We start from the raw sequence: 19,450 nt of genomic DNA on the forward strand, positions 1-19,450 counted from the left end.
TGACTTGGTGCTTCTCTTGAAGCTGTCATCTCTCTGTTTATTTTTTGGTAATTATCTAAGATGGAATGTTTCTCTTGTCTGATTGGTGTTCTGTAGCTAATGCTTCCAGAGTGTTCACGTTCATTCCTTTCCCTAAATTTGGAATATTTTCTAAGATGGTTTTATTGAATATATTATTTATGTCTTTAGCTCTCTTGATTTATAAACTTAATATGTTAACCGTGCTCAAAGTTTATTTTTATTTTTTTTCAGTATCTTTTTTTCCATTCCTGATATTCTGTCTTCCTCTTGTTCCATGGTGTATGTGTGAGTATGTGGTAAATATATGTCAGAGTACAGGTTAAGTACACATGTATGAAGATAAGGAGGCCAGAGGAAGATCCGAGTTTTCCTCTATTTTTCCCCTATATTATTCTTTGCCTTGTTGCCTTGAAACAGGTAGGACCTCTAACTGAACCACAGCTCACTATTTTGGCTACGCTGGGTGGCAAGTGAGCTTCTGGGATCTGCGTGTCTCCACCCTTCCATTCTTAGGCTGTCTGTCTTTTTTTTTTTTTTTTTTTTTTTTTTAAACTTTTTACTGGTTCTTCATGAATTTCACATCTTGCACTCATCACCTCCTCCCCTCATATTCACCTTTCACACTTACAACCTCCCCCCACAACGGAAAACCAAAACCAAACCAAAACCTCATTGTGGAAGCTGTAGTGTGTCACAGTGTATTCCACAGTATACTCTTCTGTCCATACTTCGTTGCTTGCAAATGTTCATTGTAATGTACAAGGCCTCTGGGTTTTGTTACTGTATTAATACTGGAACTTCCCTGGGACTCCTCTTGGATGTCCTGTTGTTGCCCTGTATCATGGAGACCATGAAGTTTTGGATTTGTAGGACCAGCCCCTTCATGTACTTCAGCAGCTCCTCCATGGGGTAGACGTTGGGGTGGGCCAATTCAAACCTCTGGAAATGGGCATGAGAGGTAGCTGAGCTGGTCAGCTCACCATTTTACTAGCAAATACCCACCCCCCCAATACTCCCATACACACCATGGCCAGCTCTACCCATTTGCCCAGGTGAGATGAAGGACGTGTTTTTTCGAGTGTTGCAATGTGACAGGGACTTGGCCATTTATCCCACTCTCATGACCCGGGGAGCAGCTCTCTGGCCTGCCATAGTTGATGAGGGACAAGGGAGGGGAGGTAAGTGTCTCTTCGTTGTCCATGCTACTGCGCAGCAGACAAGAAGCAGGGCCAGCTCTTCTCTGCTCATGCCCTAGGGCTGGCTCACCTGCAAGCCCCACATCCAGGGCCACCTCTCTACTATGCTCCCAGGCAAGGTGCAGAGCTGCTCTCCTGAGTGCTGTAGCTGGTGAGGGGCAAGGACAGCTCTCCTGCTCTCATGACCCCAGAACCAGGTCTCCCACCTGTTGAAGGTAGTGAGGGGTAAGGGGGAGGAGAATATATTTTTCTTGTCCATGCCACCTCATAGGAGACAAGTGGCAGGGCCTGCTATCCCACACTTATACCCTTGGCTTACCTGAAACTCTTGCAATGTGTAGGGCCTACTTTCCCAAGTACTGCAGCTGGTAGGGGTGGGTCAGCTTCTTTGCTCCCAAATCCCACAAAACTAGACCTCCAGCAATGTCCAGGTGAGGGGTGGGGCCAGTTCTACACAGCCCTCAGATATCAACATGTCCATGTGTGGCCACCCAGAGCAGTGATGTTCACATGGCCTTTGGTGGTAACAGACCCCTGATGCTGCACGGCCACAGACAAAGACATGGTCCTCAGTGGCAGCAAGGCCAGGATCTCACCATTGTCCTATATGTCATCACTGGCCACACACATCAGGCTGTTCCTCATTACCCTCCTGTCTCCAGTACTGCCTTTCTTCTTTGTGCCTGCATCCTTCTGTTTCTCTTTCTCTTCCATCTCTCTACCACTTACTTGCTCCTCTTAGTGGTCCCTGTGTCATGCATTATAGCACCTTGCAGGGGTCATCTCAGGCATGGCCTACTCCCTAAGACCTGTGTGACACTGGACTGGTGGTTATTTCAGGATAGCTCTCTGTCCAGACCCCATGGTGCCAGATTGGAGGTCCTCTCAGGCTTGCTTTTTTCAGGGAATGTAGGCGATTTAGTCATCCAGAAGTTCACAGGTCAGAAGACTGAAAGTAGATGGAACTTCTCTCTGCTCCCTACTGATGCACATGCCACACAACAGCCACACCTGCAATGCTTTTAGGGGCAGTGTTTATCTTTTTACTTGGGTGATGAGGATTAAAATTTTCTCAGCACCTGCTCTTATCCAACAAGCTATCTCCGCAACCCCTTCATATCTTAGATGATGGTCAGATGCTGTGGTGGTTTGCATAACAATGGCCCGCGTGGACTTAGGTACTTTAGTGCTTGGCCCATAGGAAGTTGCACTATTAGAAGGTGTAGTCTTGTTGGAGGAAGTGTGTCATTATGGGGTGGGCTTTGAGCTCTCCTATGATCAAACTATGCCCAGTTGGCACAGTCTTCACTTCTGCTGCCTGCTGATCAAGATGTCGAGCTCTCAGCTCCTTCTCCAGCACCATGTCTGTCAGCACGCAGCCATGCTTCTCACCATGACTATAATGGACTAAACCTCTAACCTGTAAGCCAGCCCCAATGAAATGTTTTCCTTTATAAGAGTTGCTGTGGTCATGGTGTCTTTTCATGGCAATAGAACCCTAACTAAAACAGTCCTATTGAGCTATACTATTTTAAATTCCCAGAATGAGCAAACCAGGCTTCTTTTGCCAGCATTCAAGCCAGCATTTTTTTTTTTTTTCCTTGTAAATGTTCCATCCTTTCGGGTGGCTTGCTCTATAACCCACTTGTCCCTCATTCCACAAACTCCAAACCTAACATATCCTAGCATAATAAAACTTAACACCACAGACACAGAAATAATGTACCCATTTGTACAAAATTTTAAGACAATCTAACCAGCAGCCACTTTGGGAAGAGCAAAAACTGTGGGTTTTATGGAGTCCTAGTTTCCCTGGTCTGCTCTGCCTGCTGAGCGCTCTGCTGTGTCTGGACATGCTATAGGCTCCAAGGGCTCCTCTCTTCTGTCAAGCATCTGTAAGTAACACAATCCCTCTGACCATCCAGAAGATGTGATGGAGCCTTCTCTGGTGTCCCCTTTGAGCAAGCTCGATCATCACATCCATATACCTAACTCCCTAGCAAGGAGCTCTCTCCTAGAATCAGTCTCTCGGGCCTCCACCACCGATTCCATCTGTCTGTCTCTCAGTCTTTCCTTCCCTCCCTGCCTCCCTCCCCAACCCATTTCCTGGGGGAAAAAAATTCAAGCATCGCAATACAAATAAGTATGCTACAATGCTTTCTTTTCATCTGAGGTTCAAGAGTTCGACAAACTTCAGTTAGCGCAGAAGCAGACCATTCCTCATAATGAAAGCAACAATGGAAAGCACTTTAGAATATTAGACAAAAGAGGGTTAAGAGCAGAGGATTTAAAAAAAAAATTTCTGCATGGTTTCAATTGGCAAAATGGATAAAAATAATGAGGTTTAATTTTGTAATTGGGTAATTTCAATGCTCAAGGTTTTTAAAAAATGAATCTAATTTATCTGTTGGTGGGTAAAGACTGATAATATACACGGTCAAATAATTCCTCGAACTCTGTCATTTATTTAATCATCAATTCGTTCAGTAAGTATTAGGCTCCTGTCACATTCCTGAAGCTGGCCATACAATCCAAACCAAAAGCAAAGCTAGGCCACACTCTCATGAATTTTACATTCCACTCACTGAGCACAATAGTGCTTGGCACTCTGAACACCCATTATGTTTCACCAGCGGTTCCCAGGACAGTTCCAAATGAGGGGAAGATGTGTACCAGGCCTGGAATTTCTCAGCACTGGTTGCACCGCTAAACCAAGGATTTATGGCTGCCTGCTGTTGGCTGTGTAGTCTTCTATCAATTACTTACCAGTCAGTCATGTTGTCTCTGTGGTGAAAATGACCACTAGGGTTTTTCCTGTTAAGGTGAGATGTGTGTTGATTGTTTAGCAATTAGTGTGGCTGCTGTCTTACACAAAACACATCTGCTCCATAGAATCACCTGTGGAACTTTAAAAACATTCCACAGGCCTGGCTGTGCTTTAGACCAATCAAATCCTCAACACAGGGTTCAGGGTCACTCTGCTTGGTGGTTCCACTGTGTAGACAGGTCTGGGAATCGACCTTGCAGTCTGGTTTTGGACTTTTCCTAGCCATTTACCTGTCTGCTTGGTAGAATCAGGGCGCATCTGAGGATAGCGAAATTCACATAAGCGAGGTGCTCACGTCTGGGGCTTGAACTGTACCCCGAACACAAATCTTTCTCTCTTATCTAGCGGGAAACCCAGAGAACTAAATCACACAGACAGGGCTGGTAACTGGAATTGTTTCCAGGTCTGACTGAGTTTCAGCTGTAAGCACTGGCCCTGACTGTCGTGCACAGCTGCCTGTGTTGAGACTCTAAAGTGCTTAAGAACTGCCCTGCCGTCCGCAGCCTCAGCTGGGCCTGCCTGGAGGGAGAGTGGGAAGAGCAGGAAGAGCGTTGCCTCGGGGCTCCGGGCCCTTGCAGGGAAGACCGGCTTGGCTGCTCTCGCCGGGCTCAGCACCCGGGGCCACGTTCCCCGAGCCGGCTCCGCGTTACTCCTCGCCTACCCTCGCGGCTCAGGGTCGGTGTTGGCGCCTCGCTCTCGGCTCCCCGTCTGTACCTCGGGGTTCTGCGCTCCGCTCGCGCCATGGAGCCCGAGCCCTGCAGTAGGCCCGCTGAGCCTGGGCATTGCGTGAGCGGCCCGCCTAGCTCGGGCTCAGCGTTCCCGGCGTCCCTATTGTCTGCTGCCGGGGCGGAGCCCGGGAGCCTCCCTGGAACTGTGGCCGCCGTGCTGCCGGCCGGGGGCTGCGGGGAGAGAATGGGCGTCAGCATCCCCAAGCAGTTCTGCGGGCTTCTGGAGAGGCCGCTCATCAGCTACACCCTGCAGGCCCTGGAGAGGTAACTGGCGCCGGTCACCCGCTCCCCAGCTCCCAGCTCATTCCAACATGCAGCGTGGCGGGGAGCAGCGGGCTTAGGGCACTGACTAACCAGTGCTTGGGGACCAAGGGACTTTCAGTTCCAACGCTGGCCGGGTAGGCTAGCCCATGGAAGAGCAGCCCGGGGAGTGCCTGGTGTACAGTGCCACTGCGCATGCGGGCGCAGGAGAGTCGTAGCCGCACCTCCAGCGTCCTGGGCAGGCACTTCTGGGGAGACAGGCCTGGCCAAATACCCGGCAATAGAGAGAAGGGCAGGCTAAGTCCAGCCTTTCAGTAGCTGGAGGGGAGTGGAAGGTGAGGTTGAGGCAAAGACACCTTAGAAAAGAGAGTGAAGTTAATTCCAGAAACAGTGAGCAGTGCCGGGAAAGCCTTGCAGAAGTGGTGAGATAACAAGAAGGGATATGTTGTTTGTGTTGTGATGTGATGAGGCTGAGGCTCGACTGAAAGGGCAGGAGTAGACAGTGTTATAAAGGTCCTCTAGTTCTGCAAGGTTTCCAAGTCAAAGGGACAGTTGTGGCGACGCCTTAAACCTCCAAGGAGACAGGTTACTTTTAATGACAGATGCCAATATTTTGCATAATTAACCTTTATAGGAGGCTTCGATAGAAAACACTGTCCTTGGCATTTTGTTCCGAAGAACAACCCCTTCTCCTGTCCCCAACACACTTCAAAAAGTCCAACGGTCTAATCTCATAAGATTATTTACTGAGTATTGGCATTTGGTAAGTGGACGTGTAAAGGGCCGCAATCATCCTTGATTAAAGCAATCAAGGCCAGTGGTTACATCTGAAACTCAGTCAGACCTGGAAACAGTTCCAGTTACCATCCCTGTCTGTGTGTGTTATTTCTCTGCATAGCATGGGGTTTGCTTCGTATAGCCGTCCTATCACTGCTACACACGCACACAATTCTAGTACCACAGACTTCCGGGCAATGCTGCGGCTCCTTTATGCCGGCGGTGTAACGGCTTGCAATGGACCTTGGCAGCGCGAGTTGTAGACTTTTTTTTCACTTAGCATCTCATCCCTTGGGAAGTACTTTCTATTAATTTATTTCTTTTGCTTGTACCGAGTGAGGTAACTCGAGATAGATGAGCACTAAGATTTAAATCGTTTAATGTACTAGAATGTTTGGAAAAGGGTTGTTTATGGACAATACGGCAAAAGAACACTTGCTTTCCATTTTTGCGGAATCTATCAAAGCAGTTTGAAACCTTTATAGCCTACTAGGGAAATTGGAATAAATTACAGCAGGTTATATAACTCAGGGTGCGTTGGTTAGTTTTTGTTGTTGTTTGGTTAACAAGGAACTGAGATCAGAGGTCTTAGTCCCTCATGGAACTATTGCTGCTTGACACAACTTTCTATGAAGAAATGTTTCTGGAAACCATGGGAGAAAGGTATTATTGTCTAGGGCTTACAACTCGGTAAGGAGGCCCAGTTGAGTGATTAACTTATGTACCCAAGTTTTAGTGTTTAGAAAAATGTTCTTCCTGGATCTGAAGTTGGAAATTGTTTTATCCCTTACAGTCATTGGCTGGAGGGGGGGAGGGCGCACAAAAGTGCTAGCAGAGCGGTTCCGCATGTAGTGACCCTAACCTTTTTGCCATGGGACTGGTTGGATTTCCACAGAAACAGTAGTTACCACAGTGATGAGTCAAAACATTTATCTGAGGGGCATAGGAGGAGAGGCAGGGCCGTATTCTGAGTATGTCTTGCATGGCAGAGTTATAGGATGGAGCTGGCAGTTTCATGAACTTTAGGCCAGGCCGGGTTGGGGGGTGGCGGGCGGTTTCTTTTACTCTGCTGGGTAACAGCTTCATGAGTACCTGGTAATGTTTAAGATCTTGGCTGGGGCTGAGGTCTGCTGGGAAAAACTTGCAGCTGTCTCGGTTACAGAAGGGTCCAGGTACTGTTTATATTTGTGTGTTTGTTTTGTTATTGTTAAGATACAAAATGTGGACTTGGTTCTTACCAGTTAATCTGATTTCTGGTTCTTATGATACTGACTCGGGGCCTACTACGCTAAGAGGGCTAAGAAGGCTACTGACTTCTGGTTTTTAATGTTTAAGGAAAGGAAATGTTATTGGAAGTGTTGGCAGTGTGGAATACCTTTTAAAAATGGCAAGAGTGTGACTACACAGGAGCAAACAAGTGACGTGAACATCAGCCATGTTTGTTTAGATGTGTGGGGCTGGACTTCCTCTGCCAGTATGTCGGCTTTGTCCTCACTCTCCCTAAAGCTCGGGGTTTCTCCAGCTCCCTTAGGAGCTCAAAGACCCTGCTTTAGATGACTTGTTCCTTAATGTGGTTCATGCTTATCAAAACATAATTTGGCCTCTGATAGCAATTTACAGGAAGATGGTCCCATATAGTGGTGCAGTAGCTGTACAGTCAGTCCACTGCGCAGTCTCTGTAGTTTGGTTACAGTGGAGTAGTGGATGTGACATCTGCAGTTCAGCAGATCAGTATGTGTGTGTGTCATAGAAATGCGCACTTCTGACTGCAGTTCATCGGCTGCCTCTCCTAGAAACCAAGGATGGCTCCGGTCTAGTTATTTATTTTATTTTATTTTTTAAAGGCCCCAAGGTATGGCTTTTAGTGTATTAGCTTACATGTTATTTAACTTTCTTTTTTCTTTTCTTTTCTCTTTTTTTGGTTTTTCGAGACAGGGTTTCTCTGTGTAGCCTTGGCTGTCCTGGACTTACTTTGTCGACCATGTTGGCCTTGACCTCAACAGCTATCCACCTGCCTCTGCCTCCAGAGTGCTGGGATTACAGGCGTGCACCACCATGCCTGGCTCAACTTTCTATTTTCTCTTTTTCTTTCATTCTTATTTTCTCATGTACTTTAAACAATTCTTCTGGTCAATAATATTGGCTTAAACCGTTGCAAATTCTGTGAGCAGGAGGGATGAGAATTACGTGTTTCTCTAAATGAGCAATATTGATCACATGAGTTAAACTGAGATAGTTAGGAGAGACGAGGGAAGGTGTGAGAAATTCAGAAAGGGAGCAGTGCTTAGGACACTTCTGGTTGAATGGTAAGAGAAATTCATTTGGTTCATTAAGGGCATGTCTAAGTGAAGGGGAGAAGAAAAGCTGGTGTGTTTTGTACAGGTTATAGGATGAGAGCTCTGTGTTGCCTTCCCTTTGAGACCTCAAAACCAGGGAGCGGCCCTTGCTTCTGAGTCTACAGAGCTGCACTGCAGGGAAAAGTCTTGCGTTTGTTAAGCGATTAGCAACCTGCCCATTGTACTGACTCAACATGTTATCCTAAAACATCAAAATGGGCACAAGGAGGCGCGAACCTGTAGACAAGGCTACGATGCAGCTCAGAGTCAAGTTGACAAGAAGGCAGTCATGTTGGAGTGCAGCAGCTGCCACTGTCTCCTTAAGGCTGGATTCCTGCAGCCTGGATGAGCAAGTATTGTAGGCGTTAAGGCAGCTTGACTTTCCCCAGGTTTTTAAATAAGCATTTGTGTAAATGCTCTGTTTTTAACTGGCTTTATTAAACTGTCTGAGCAGAGTATGCTTGTAACAGTTGTTATTCCAGGAGAAAAGAACTTCAGAGATATTAGATTTCCTCCTCAAAATGTCTGTAGGTGTTAGGGAGCTTGGGGCTACGTTTATATTTGCTATGGAATGTGCCAGGAAGGAAATACTCATGCGAGTTTGATAGACTTGGGCTGCCGGGGGGTTTGGTGTGGACTTGTTTTCAGCTCAGAAGTAGGCTGGATGCTTCTATTCAGCAAATATTTATTCAGTGTGCACTGTGTGAGGTACTTAAGGTCTTTTACAGTCTCATGATTTTAAACTATTAAAAGTCTTCTGCAGAATTAAAATTTAATTCTATGACTTGAAAAGAATGTGAACAAATCCTTTGAAATACAAACAGTACTTACAAAAGCTCGCAGGTCCTGGATGTATCCTTGGTTTTTGAACAAAATAGCCTAGGAAGTTCACTAGCTCTTGAATGGTATGGAGCAGTTCTTTATAAACCTTTACTTTATTGAGGAATTTTTTTTCCCCGATTTTGTGCTATGCATTCTATTCTCATTCCTATTTAACTTAGTCAACAATACTGGATTTAGCTTAACAGAAAGGTCTGAATGATGTATATTGGTTCCTGAAATGCACACTTTGAAAAATGGTGGTTTATAACATTTTAAAGCTGGGAGTTGGGGCTCAGACCTGTAAATCTGCAGTCAGGAGGCTGATACAGGAAGATTGCCATTAGTGTGAGACCAGCTTGTGGTAGGTAGTGCATTCTAGGCAACCTATATTAGAAATGTTTCAACAACCGCACCCCTTCCCCTCCAAACCCAGACCCATTATAAATTCAATTTAATAAGATTGGGGCTCAGTGGTTAAGAGCACTTGTTGCTGTTGCAGAAGACCCAGGTATGGTTTCCGGCCCCCACAGGGCAGCTCACAAGCATCCATGTCTGTCTCACTGGACTCCATGTGTGTGGTGCATATTCATACATGCAGACAAAACACTCACAATTTTAAAAAAAGCTAATGCAATTGCCTGGGAATGGTCTAAAGTTACAGCTCTAGCTGTTTATAATTATTTACATCTAGTTTAATTTATTTGAAACAGAAGGAACCACTGAATAGATATTTGAATGCCTATATGTTATGTGATAGCCTTTCATCTTTCTTCTTGATTCTCTTGTAGTTTAGTTGAATGTAATTTTTCATTAAACTTTTGAAAGTTCGCTCAACTGAGTTCTCTGGAAAAAACGCAATGGGAAGTAGCAAAGGTAAATAGCTTAGGAATCAATTCGCTCTCTTGCTTTATACAACAATTTTGCCACTGATGGAGCTGAATATTTATTACAATTCCTCTGTATTAAAGATGGTAACATGGGACTACATTAAGTGGCCAACACATTTGATGGCTTTTAATAATTTCTTTCTTTCCTTTTTAGTTTTCTCTGTTATAGCACTGGCTGTCCTAGAACTTTCTCTGTAGTCCAGGCAGGCAGGCCTGAAACTCACATAGATTAGCCTGCCTCTGTCTCACAGTGTTGGGACTAAAGGCATGTGCCACTATGCTCAGCTTAATACTTTCTTAAAAGCATTTTTACCTAATTACTTAAGTAATTAGGTAAAAAAAAAAAAAAGAATTTTGTTCAGTTAGCAGATATTTACTGACTATGGAATGTGCTATAAGGAAAGCTGTCCTTCCTTGTTCATCATTGTCTCCTTGGTGCCTTGCATAGGAGAGGCATGTGCTAGATGCTCGGTTGACATTTATTGACTGTCAGTAAATACATGCATGAAAGGAAACTTTCCTTTGTTGGAGTTATTAGAAATTACAGAAAATTGACTCTTTTACTGTAAAAGCAGCAATACCACATATTTCTACCCTAGTAACAGAAATGGAATGTGAAATACAGAGTGGTCCAGATGACTTTTTCTCTCCTAGATGTTACACTTTCTCTCTGAGACAGTGTTGACACACTTATACTGGTTAACAGTGTGAGTTCCAAAGTCATATCCCAGTCTTTTCCTTTTTTACTACTGGTACACTTATGGGTGGGTCATTATCTCTGTGTCTTCAAGGGTAAGATTGAGACCATAGAAATTTATCTCAAAGAGCTGGGCATGAGATATTTTATGCACATTCCTTAACACACCCCATAGACGCTAGTAAAGATTCCCATATACCAGGTTCTGGGATGTGATCTTTCAGAGATCCATCAGCCTAATGAGGGAGATAGAAACTTACAGACTGCAGCATGCCATGTAATAACCTTTGAGAGGCAAGGCTTTTGGAAGTGGCAGGAAAGGAGGCTGCACCCAGCTTTGTGGTCAAGGGTGGTTCCTGGATTGGGCTGTGTCTGGAGCTGGAGATCAAGTAGGGCTCAGATATGGGCTGGTAGGATAGGGACAGAGGCAAGGCAATATGGAGAAATGAGAGCAACACAGAGACATACTAGTAAGAGGATATGTTGCCCTCTGTATTGGTTTTCTCATCTTCTGTGAGAGAATCCGCTTAAGGGAGGAGAAACTTTACTTTGTAGGGGATACAGCCTGTTATGTGGGGAAGGCAGTGAAGTGGGTCAGCAGAGCCAACCAGGAAGCAGAGAATATAGCTTGGAAGCTGGCCTGGTTTTAACCTTCAAAGGCTTGATGGCCCACTGATGCTAGCTAGCCATGTCTCTTGCCCTAAAGGTTCCATATTATAGCATTATCAGTTAGGGACCAAATGTCCAAATACATAAGCTTGTGAGGGCATTTCAGACTCACATTACTCTCCCTTCAGGAAGCAGCTAGGCAGGAAAGTAAAAGGGTCTTGGCAGAGGGGAGGCCTGTGTGTTTATGGCAGGAGACAGTTATGTGTACAAAGGCCTGGGCCAGAGCCAGGAGCATGGCTCTAGGGTTTGAACTTGGGAAAGATCATTAGTAGCAAGAATAAATTGTGTTGAGATAAGATGAGACAGTTAAGAACTCTATTGTAAATGATTACAAGAAAGAATGGTGGGTCACAGCTGTGGTAGCTGAGCCAGAACCTTCCAGAACTCCACACTGAGGGGGACTGAAGAGTGGTATTTTGGCATTTGAGTTAATCTTTGTGAGCTGTATAATTTCTATGCTGCTAGGATAGGGTAAATTCTAGAGTTGTTAAGAATGAGATTGGTGTGGGGAATGGGTGGGGTTTCTATGCAAACCAAATGAAAATTTACAAGTGATTTTATTCTGTAATTTTTAATTACTTATTCAGATGGCTCTTGGGGATCCTATGTTACTCATCTCTTTCATCATTGAAGTCTTAAAATGTCTGATAAAATATAAAAGTAATGGAGTACCTCTAAGTAACCTAAGGATCTAAGGTTAAAAGCAAGAAAACCAACCCATAAGTGTTCTAAGCCATTACATTATGAGCAGTTTATTTATTCAATAAACACTTATTTTGTATAATAATTTTGTATTTTGTATAATGCAATGCACAAGACACATACATGTCTTGCGCTGGAGCCTATATGCCAGAAGATGACTCAAAACAGTCAATCAAGCAAACAGCCAAACCAAACCAAAACACAGGAAATATTGTATTGTCAGTGAAAAAGTGGCATTTTTTCTACTATCCACTTATTTTTAATAAAACCGAAATACAGAAAGGTATATATTCTATACTATGAAACATAGTAAATGTATTAATATGACTCTATTACATAAATTAGAGAATCATATTCTATCAGTTATCATGTAAATGTATTTTGAGAACTACTCTCTCTGTCAGAGACAGAGTAGAGGTGTGTTTGACTATTGTACAAGTTAAAAACGGGACACACTTCATGGGTGTTACGTGCTTTTCTCATTATCTGTGGTTTTGATACTATATTTTTTAGGACTTAACTTCTTTTTTTAAATTGCATTTTGTAGTTAAATATTAGAAATATTATAAAATATTAGAAACTTTCAGTGACTTTTACTCAGACTTGACACTGTGGGTCAGAGGCATCGTCCTAGTTTGGGCACATGGGGACATGCAGGTCCCCAGTGTCACTTGCTGGCTAGCACTGGTATCCTGTTTGATTCTACAGACATCCAGTATAGACTGTGTTCAATCTGGGGGAGTTCTTAATAAGACTGGCTAGTTTTAATATTTGTGTGGTTGGTTGCAGCTCATGGAACATCTTGAGGAAGTCAGCTTGTAGAATGCACTAATGTTTTGAGTTGTTCTTCCCCTCCTGAGGGATAAAATAATAGGAACAATATATTTAAAAGCATATTCTTTTGTTTGTTTTCTCAGACAATTTATAAATATACTATTTGTGCAAATTTAATTGAAGTTAAAAGTTTCATGTATCTAATATGTAGTATGACATACTTTATGTACCATGCCATATAAGAAGTCACCTCTATTGATAGTGTGAAATGCTTACTGATTCCCAGACCTAATAACAATGCATAACAATTGAGCTCTCAGGATTACTCTCTCAATGGTAGATCAATTGATACTTACTTATATTGGAAATTCAGTTTTCTTCCATGAGCTTTAGAGTCCATTTCTATTAAATGTAGATGTGCTTTCTTTGTAGCGTATGCTGGATAAAGGACATTGTGGTGACAGTGACAGGGGAGAAAATGGCAGCAATGAGAAGCATCATCCAGAGGTATGGACATAAGCGCATTTCACTGGCTGAGGCAGGAGCAACGCGCCACAGATCAATTTTCAATGGACTGAAAGCCCTGGCAGAAGATCAGCCGGACTGTAAACTCACTAAGCCAGAAGTGGTCATTATCCATGATGCTGTGAGACCTTTCGTTGAAGAAGATATTCTCCTGAGAGTTGTCATAGCAGCTAAGGAACACGGGGTGAGTGTTTGACACTGAGACTGGGTAAGGGACAAACATGATGTAGTTAACTCGCTGTATTTTGATAGAAATACATTTAACCCTCTCTAAGTGGGGACAGTGACTTGAAGACAGTATTTTAGGGATGTGACAGCATTGCACACTGTGAGACTTGGCCGCCTTTTGTCATATCATTTATCATATTGTGAGCTCATGGAGAATATATACTGATGACATCATTAGGATATATGTCGATTATGTTCATTCAGTTCTTCCTTATCCTCTTCTAGTCAGCTTTTCTTTTTCTCTTCATGCCATCCCCAACATGTACATTTGTTTGCATTCGTGCATACATTACTGGGTAGCTTCCCCACATGGGAGAATAAGGGTTTATTTCTTCCTGAGAGTGTAGATAATGGACATGAGGTTTAAAAGGGATGTGGTGATAATTACTTTTCTAGTTCTAATTCTGTCCTCTGTTTAAGTACTGAAAATGTAAAATTTACTGTACAGTTTCACAATTTCCATTTCAATGCCAGTCATAACTGTATATTGGTTCATTAAGTAGCATAGACTTTGGACCTCCTTAATATTTGGTGTGTGGTGTTCTTATTTATTTGAAAGGTTCTTTTGTAATGAAGTTTATAAATATATGTGCACATATAGAACTTGAATGATTGAATCCCATCAGCTGTTATATTTAAAAATCTGACAGAAGTGCAGGGTATACACAATTAGCAAAAAACTGGCCCATGGAACTTTGCACCTTGAGTCTGTCAGAAATGGCTTATTTTCTAGAATGAATAACCATACATGACTTTTATATCCCTTACATTAGTCATTTGAAGATGACAAGATTGTCTTCCTTTCTGTGCCACTCAGGTAAATACAGGCTGGCCAAATGCCTATTGCTATCTTTAGAACATGTTTACTTTTTTCTGTTTACCCAGTAAATTTCTCCAAATGTGGGGAGCATGGACATGAAACTTAAGTTTGCAATCCCAGTGAGAGACATATCCAGACCTTATCTCTAGGTAGCCTTAGCGCCCAGAGTAGCCACTCCTTGTTCACTTCTGTGTGAAGTAATATCCTGTGACTCACAGATAAAAAGCCCTTGGCATCTATTAACCTAGTAGACCACTAACTTCCACCAACTCCACAGCTAAGATTGTCATCAGATAACATACATGGCTGATAGTAGAATTTTCCCCATCTGTGATATTTCCACTAATGCATTTGAAAAGTGTCTTGATTTATGACTTTCTTTGCTTTATGACTATAAAAACTTCATGAACCCGCTTCCTTGTTGGAACATGAAATTTAGAGTAACCTATATCTATGTTCCCAGGCTATGATTAGTCAAATTTGGCCCCAGAATAAACTATTTCTTATTCCTATTTAGGTGAGAACTGTGTTGTTTTTTTATTGACAAACATTTGTGGCAATTCTTATTAATCTGTCATTTTCTTAAACTTGACTCAAACTATTTTTAAAATTTAATCACATATATATCTAAAATCAACAACTTTTTAATGAAATCTGGTTCTTTCTAAATACTTACAAATTTTATTTAGTTATTCACTATATACCCCAATCATTTCCCCTCCCTGCTTTCCTCCTTGCTCCACCCTCCCTCCCTCTTCCCCCAATCTCCCCTTCCCTACCCATAGACAAAGGGAGCACCCCACTAACCCATCCCAGCACATCAAGTTATATCAGGGCTGAGCACATCCTCTGCCATGGTAGCCTGGTAAGGTAGCCCCACCAGGGGCAAGTGATTGAGAAGCATGCATCAGAGTCCATGACAGAGTCTGCCCCCTCTCCTCTTACTAGGGGACCCACATAAAGACCAAGCTGTCCATTAGTTACATATGTGTATGGGGCCTAGGCATGGTCCTTAGTTGGTGCTTCAGTCTCCGCAAGTCTCCCTGGGCCCAGGTTAGTTGGTTCTGTTGGTCTTCTTGTGAAGCTCTTGTCCCCTCTGAGTCTTTCTCTTCCCCCACATCCCCTGCTGCCTCACTTTTCCACAAGGCTTCCTTTCCTCTGCCCAATGTTTGGCTGTGAGTCTCAGCATGTTTCTGTCCGTTACTGGGTGGACCATGTCAGAGGATAGCTATGCTAGGCTCCCATCTGCAACCATAGCAGAGACAGTCATACAGGAAAACAGATTATTCCTGGTCATAGAGTCTGTATAGTTATCAGATTTCCTGTGTGATGGCTCTATACATTAAAAAAAATAGTGTTAGGGTTTGGCTCTCTTCCACAGTGTGGGTCCCAGGTTAGGCCAGGCATTGCTTGGATGTTCCCTCAATCTCTGCTCTTATCTTTATACCCTTATCCCTGCACATCTTGTCGACACGGTACATTTTGGATCAAAGTTTTTGTGCGTGGGTTGGTGTTTTTCCTCCCTGTACTAGGAGTCCTGTCTAGTTAGAGAGTAGCCTCTTCAGTCTTCATGACCTATTAGAGGTATCAGCTAGAGTTACCCTCATTAGTTCCCAGGAGCCTACCCTGTCATAGGTCTTTAGCTTGTCTCAGAGATGCACCCTCCATGGTGTCTTTCTCTCTGCAAGCCCTCTGTCCTCCTGCCCCGACTCGTCCTACATTGATCCCTACCCTTAATTTCTCTCTGCACTTTCTCTCTTATCCTGTTCTGTCTCCTCTCATCAATCACTTCCACAGTCTATTCTATTTCCCCTTCTCTGTGTGACTCAAGCATCCTCCCTTGGGACCGCCTTGTAACTTAGCTTATTTGGGTCTGTGAACTGTAGTATGGTTATCCTGTACTGTATGGCTAATCTCTGCTTATAAGTGAATACATACCATGTGTGTCATTCTGGGTCTGGGTTACCTCATTCAGGATGATTTTTTTCTAGTTCAATCCATTTGCCTGCCAATTACACAACTTCCTTATTTTCAACAACTGAGTAGCATCCCATTGTGCAAATGTATTACATCTTCTTTGTCCATTCTTCAGTTGAGGGACATCTGGGTTGTTTCCAGTTTCTGGCTATTATGAATAAAACTGTTATGAATATAGTTGCCCTTGTAGTATGGTAGAGCATCTTTTGGTTATATGCCCAGAAGTTACCAGTATGTCTGGGTCTTGGAGAGATCTCCATCCCTGACTTCAAACTGTACTACAGAGAAATTTAGTAATAAAAACTGCATGGTACTGGCATAAAAACAGACTGGTTGATCAATGGAATTGAATTAAACACCCAGAAATAAACCCACACACCTACAGACACCTGATTCCTGACAAAGAAGTCAAAACCATACAATGGAAAAAAGATAGCATCTTCAACAAATGGTGCTGGTCTAATTGAATGTCTGCATGTAGAAAATGCCAAAAGATCCATATTTATCACCCTGTACAAAACTAAGTGCATCAAAAACTTCAAAATAAATCTATTAGAAGAGAAAGTGGGGAAAGAGCCTTAATTGGCAAAGGAGACAACTTCCTTAGCAGAACACCAACAGTTATTCTGTCATTTTCCTATCTGTATATATTTTCCTCTCCCAGGAGAATGCTAGATAGATCCTTTCATCCAGTCTTCATGTCTAGCTTGTCTTTCATGTTTCCATGTTTTCTAGATAATCTGTTTTCTATTTCATTCACTTTTTAGCTGTGTTTAATGTCCTGGTTAGGAATTCATTTACTATTTTTTCAGTTCTTTCTAGTCCTTTTTCAAATGTGATTAGTCTTTTTTATGTTTTTGATTTTACATGTTGTCCTTTAATATTCAAACCATTTATACATTGCAGCTAATTGTACTTCTTGGTAGCTCTCCAACTTTTCCTTTCTGTTCACTTTTCTTATGGTTTGTTTCCTCCTTTGCCGTATAGTTTGAGCTGTAACAGATGTCTAGGAATGAGTCCTGCTCTTGTTTGGCAGGACTTTATCAGGGAGAATCCTGTGGACATGGGATGGGGTGTGTTTTTGAAGCATGGATTTATGTTCTTTCTGCCAGCAATTCCAAGCACATTACTAACTTCGAACAGCATCTCATTGAATCTTGGTTTGCGGTTTTGTAGATCCTGGGTAACATTAAATCAAACTATCCCTCCACATATGCTAAGCTGATTGTTAAGGCTTTCAGGAGCAGCTGGCCCTGCTCCATATGCGGATGCCAAGACAATCTTGCTTGCTGTTTTCCTTGACTTGGGTGTTCTACCTTTTCATCGAGGGTGTGTCCTTCATAGCTGGTTGTCAGAGCCTTGTCCTGACCAAGTGGCCCAGGCTCAAGATGTTACTTATCACTCTCTGTTGTCTATTAAAGATAAAAATTCATGTTAACCCAAGCATTTTTGTAATCTTACTTCCTTTATTTCTAGGTATTGTATTTGTTATTCCCTGGAAATCTTGTCAGGAGCTTAGTCATATTTTTTTTAAATTATGATTTGCTTTTATTAGTTTAGTTTTTTAACTGCAATAGTTAAAATGTCCTTACTGCCATTTTGACAAAACTAGAAATCTTCATCTCTTCTAAGCATGAAATAATCACATTCTTCTACCTTGTGTTAAGATGAATAGCAACAAGGATTTCTTACAAGGCAAATGTTAGAGAGTAAAAGTATGTAGGGGTAATAAAAGATGTCTAAAGGTGGTTGAGACTTGTTGGTACAGGGAGAGCAAGGCTACTGCATACTAGGAGAACTGGCAGTGCCCAGCTACAGCATGCTCTAAGAGCTGAAGTCATAACTCAATGAATCACTCATATGTCAGGACACTGTTGTAAATCTCTAGACCCAGAGGCTCAGAACAGCTGCTTAGTTATTGTGGACACACTGAGGTACTGAGAGTGGCGTGTTCTGAATCCATGGACACTTTGTATTTCAGATCCTTCTAGCCTATACTCAATATAGCACTGCATTTGGGAGCTGGTCTGACTTGGCTTCCCTGTGATCAACCTGGTATTATAAGTGTGACACTTCCTAGAGATAGGGGTGTTGGTTTCAGTCCTGGATAAGGGCACTGGGAGCATTCTGGACTTGTGGCTGAGTACTCGACTTGGGGTTGTTGTCTGAAGTAGGGGCATCTTGCCAGGGATTGCTCACTTTAATCTGGTGTTCATGATAGCACATGCTACTATGAGAACCATGCCATAGTATGCTGGTAGGAGCTGAAATAATATATACTCCTTCTGCCTGGCAGTGCTAACCAGCTCTTCCTTCTTGATCGTCTCTTTTGGTGTCTATGACTCTGTTTTCTGTGGTGCTTTCCTCTCAAACCATATTCCCATATTTTCTGTAGCTCTTTTTTTTTTTTTTTTGTTATCATTAATCTACTGATCTCTGAGAAACCTAAATCATGTCTATACTATAGTTTTTTCATAAAACTTAAAGTAAAATTCCCATTTTTGTGGTAAAATCATGTGTTCTTTTTGTTGTTTGTTATCAGATGCTCCATTAAATGTGTAAGGCAGAGGTAGATGTTAAAAATTTGATTCTACACCTAAGACTATACAATTATCTTAGTCAGTGTTCTGTTGTTAGGAGACACCATGGCCACAGCAATTCTTATAAAGGAAGGCATTTAATTTAGGTTGGCTTTCAGTTCCAGAGGCTTAGGGTCTTCATGAAGAGAAGCATGGCAGTGTGCAGAGAGACATGGTGCTGGAGAGGTAGCTGGGAATTTTACATACAGATCTGCAGCAGCAGACCGAGAAAAGTGACACTGGGCCTGGCTTGAGCATCTGAAACCTCAAGGCCCACTCCCCAGTAACATACTTCCTCCAACAGGGCCACACTTCCCAATAGTGCCTCTCCTAGAATACCGTGAGGACCATTTTCACTGAAGCCTACCCCAACAATCTAAAGTATTCTGGTTCTTGGAAGGTCAAGGAGGAAGGGCTTGTGCTGTGAGAGAGAAGGGCTGATGAGATCCCTCTTGCTGTCTTTGAAGTGTCCAGCTGAAGGCAGAGGCCTCTAAGGCATTCTTGTGTGCCTGGCACTGGGCCATCCGAATCATGTGTGGCAGAAAATTCAGTCTGTTACCTCTTTACATCCAGACTGGAGACTAGAAGTGAGGAAGGGCTTGGAGCTGGCCTCAGGGTATTCTG

At 42.9% G+C, this 19,450-nt stretch overlaps 1 protein-coding gene and 2 non-coding genes across 4 annotated transcripts in view; 2 read left to right on the forward strand and 1 right to left on the reverse strand.

Annotated features, from left to right (window-relative positions):
- Window positions 1-2,123: 2,123 nt before the first annotated feature.
- Window positions 2,124-2,250, reverse strand: LOC127197522 (small nucleolar RNA SNORA17). Its single transcript, XR_007831693.1, has one exon. It is a non-coding gene; the product is annotated as a small nucleolar RNA SNORA17 (small nucleolar RNA).
- Window positions 2,251-4,785: 2,535 nt separating this feature from the next.
- Window positions 4,786-19,450, forward strand: part of Crppa (CDP-L-ribitol pyrophosphorylase A) — a 242,465-nt gene continuing 227,800 nt past the window's right edge. For both annotated transcript variants that reach the window (XM_051145035.1, XM_051145043.1), the window contains exons 1-2: window positions 4,786-5,036; window positions 13,130-13,406. In XM_051145035.1, the coding sequence (XP_051000992.1) occupies window positions 4,786-5,036; window positions 13,130-13,406 (528 nt within the window). The remainder of the gene's footprint in view (window positions 5,037-13,129; window positions 13,407-19,450) is intronic.
- On the forward strand, window positions 15,458-15,614 carry LOC127197605 (small Cajal body-specific RNA 14). The gene has a single exon (XR_007831701.1). It is a non-coding gene; the product is annotated as a small Cajal body-specific RNA 14 (non-coding RNA).

Source organism: Acomys russatus, chromosome 1 (assembly GCF_903995435.1).
Source record: "Acomys russatus chromosome 1, mAcoRus1.1, whole genome shotgun sequence".
NCBI lineage: Eukaryota > Metazoa > Chordata > Mammalia > Rodentia > Muridae > Acomys > Acomys russatus.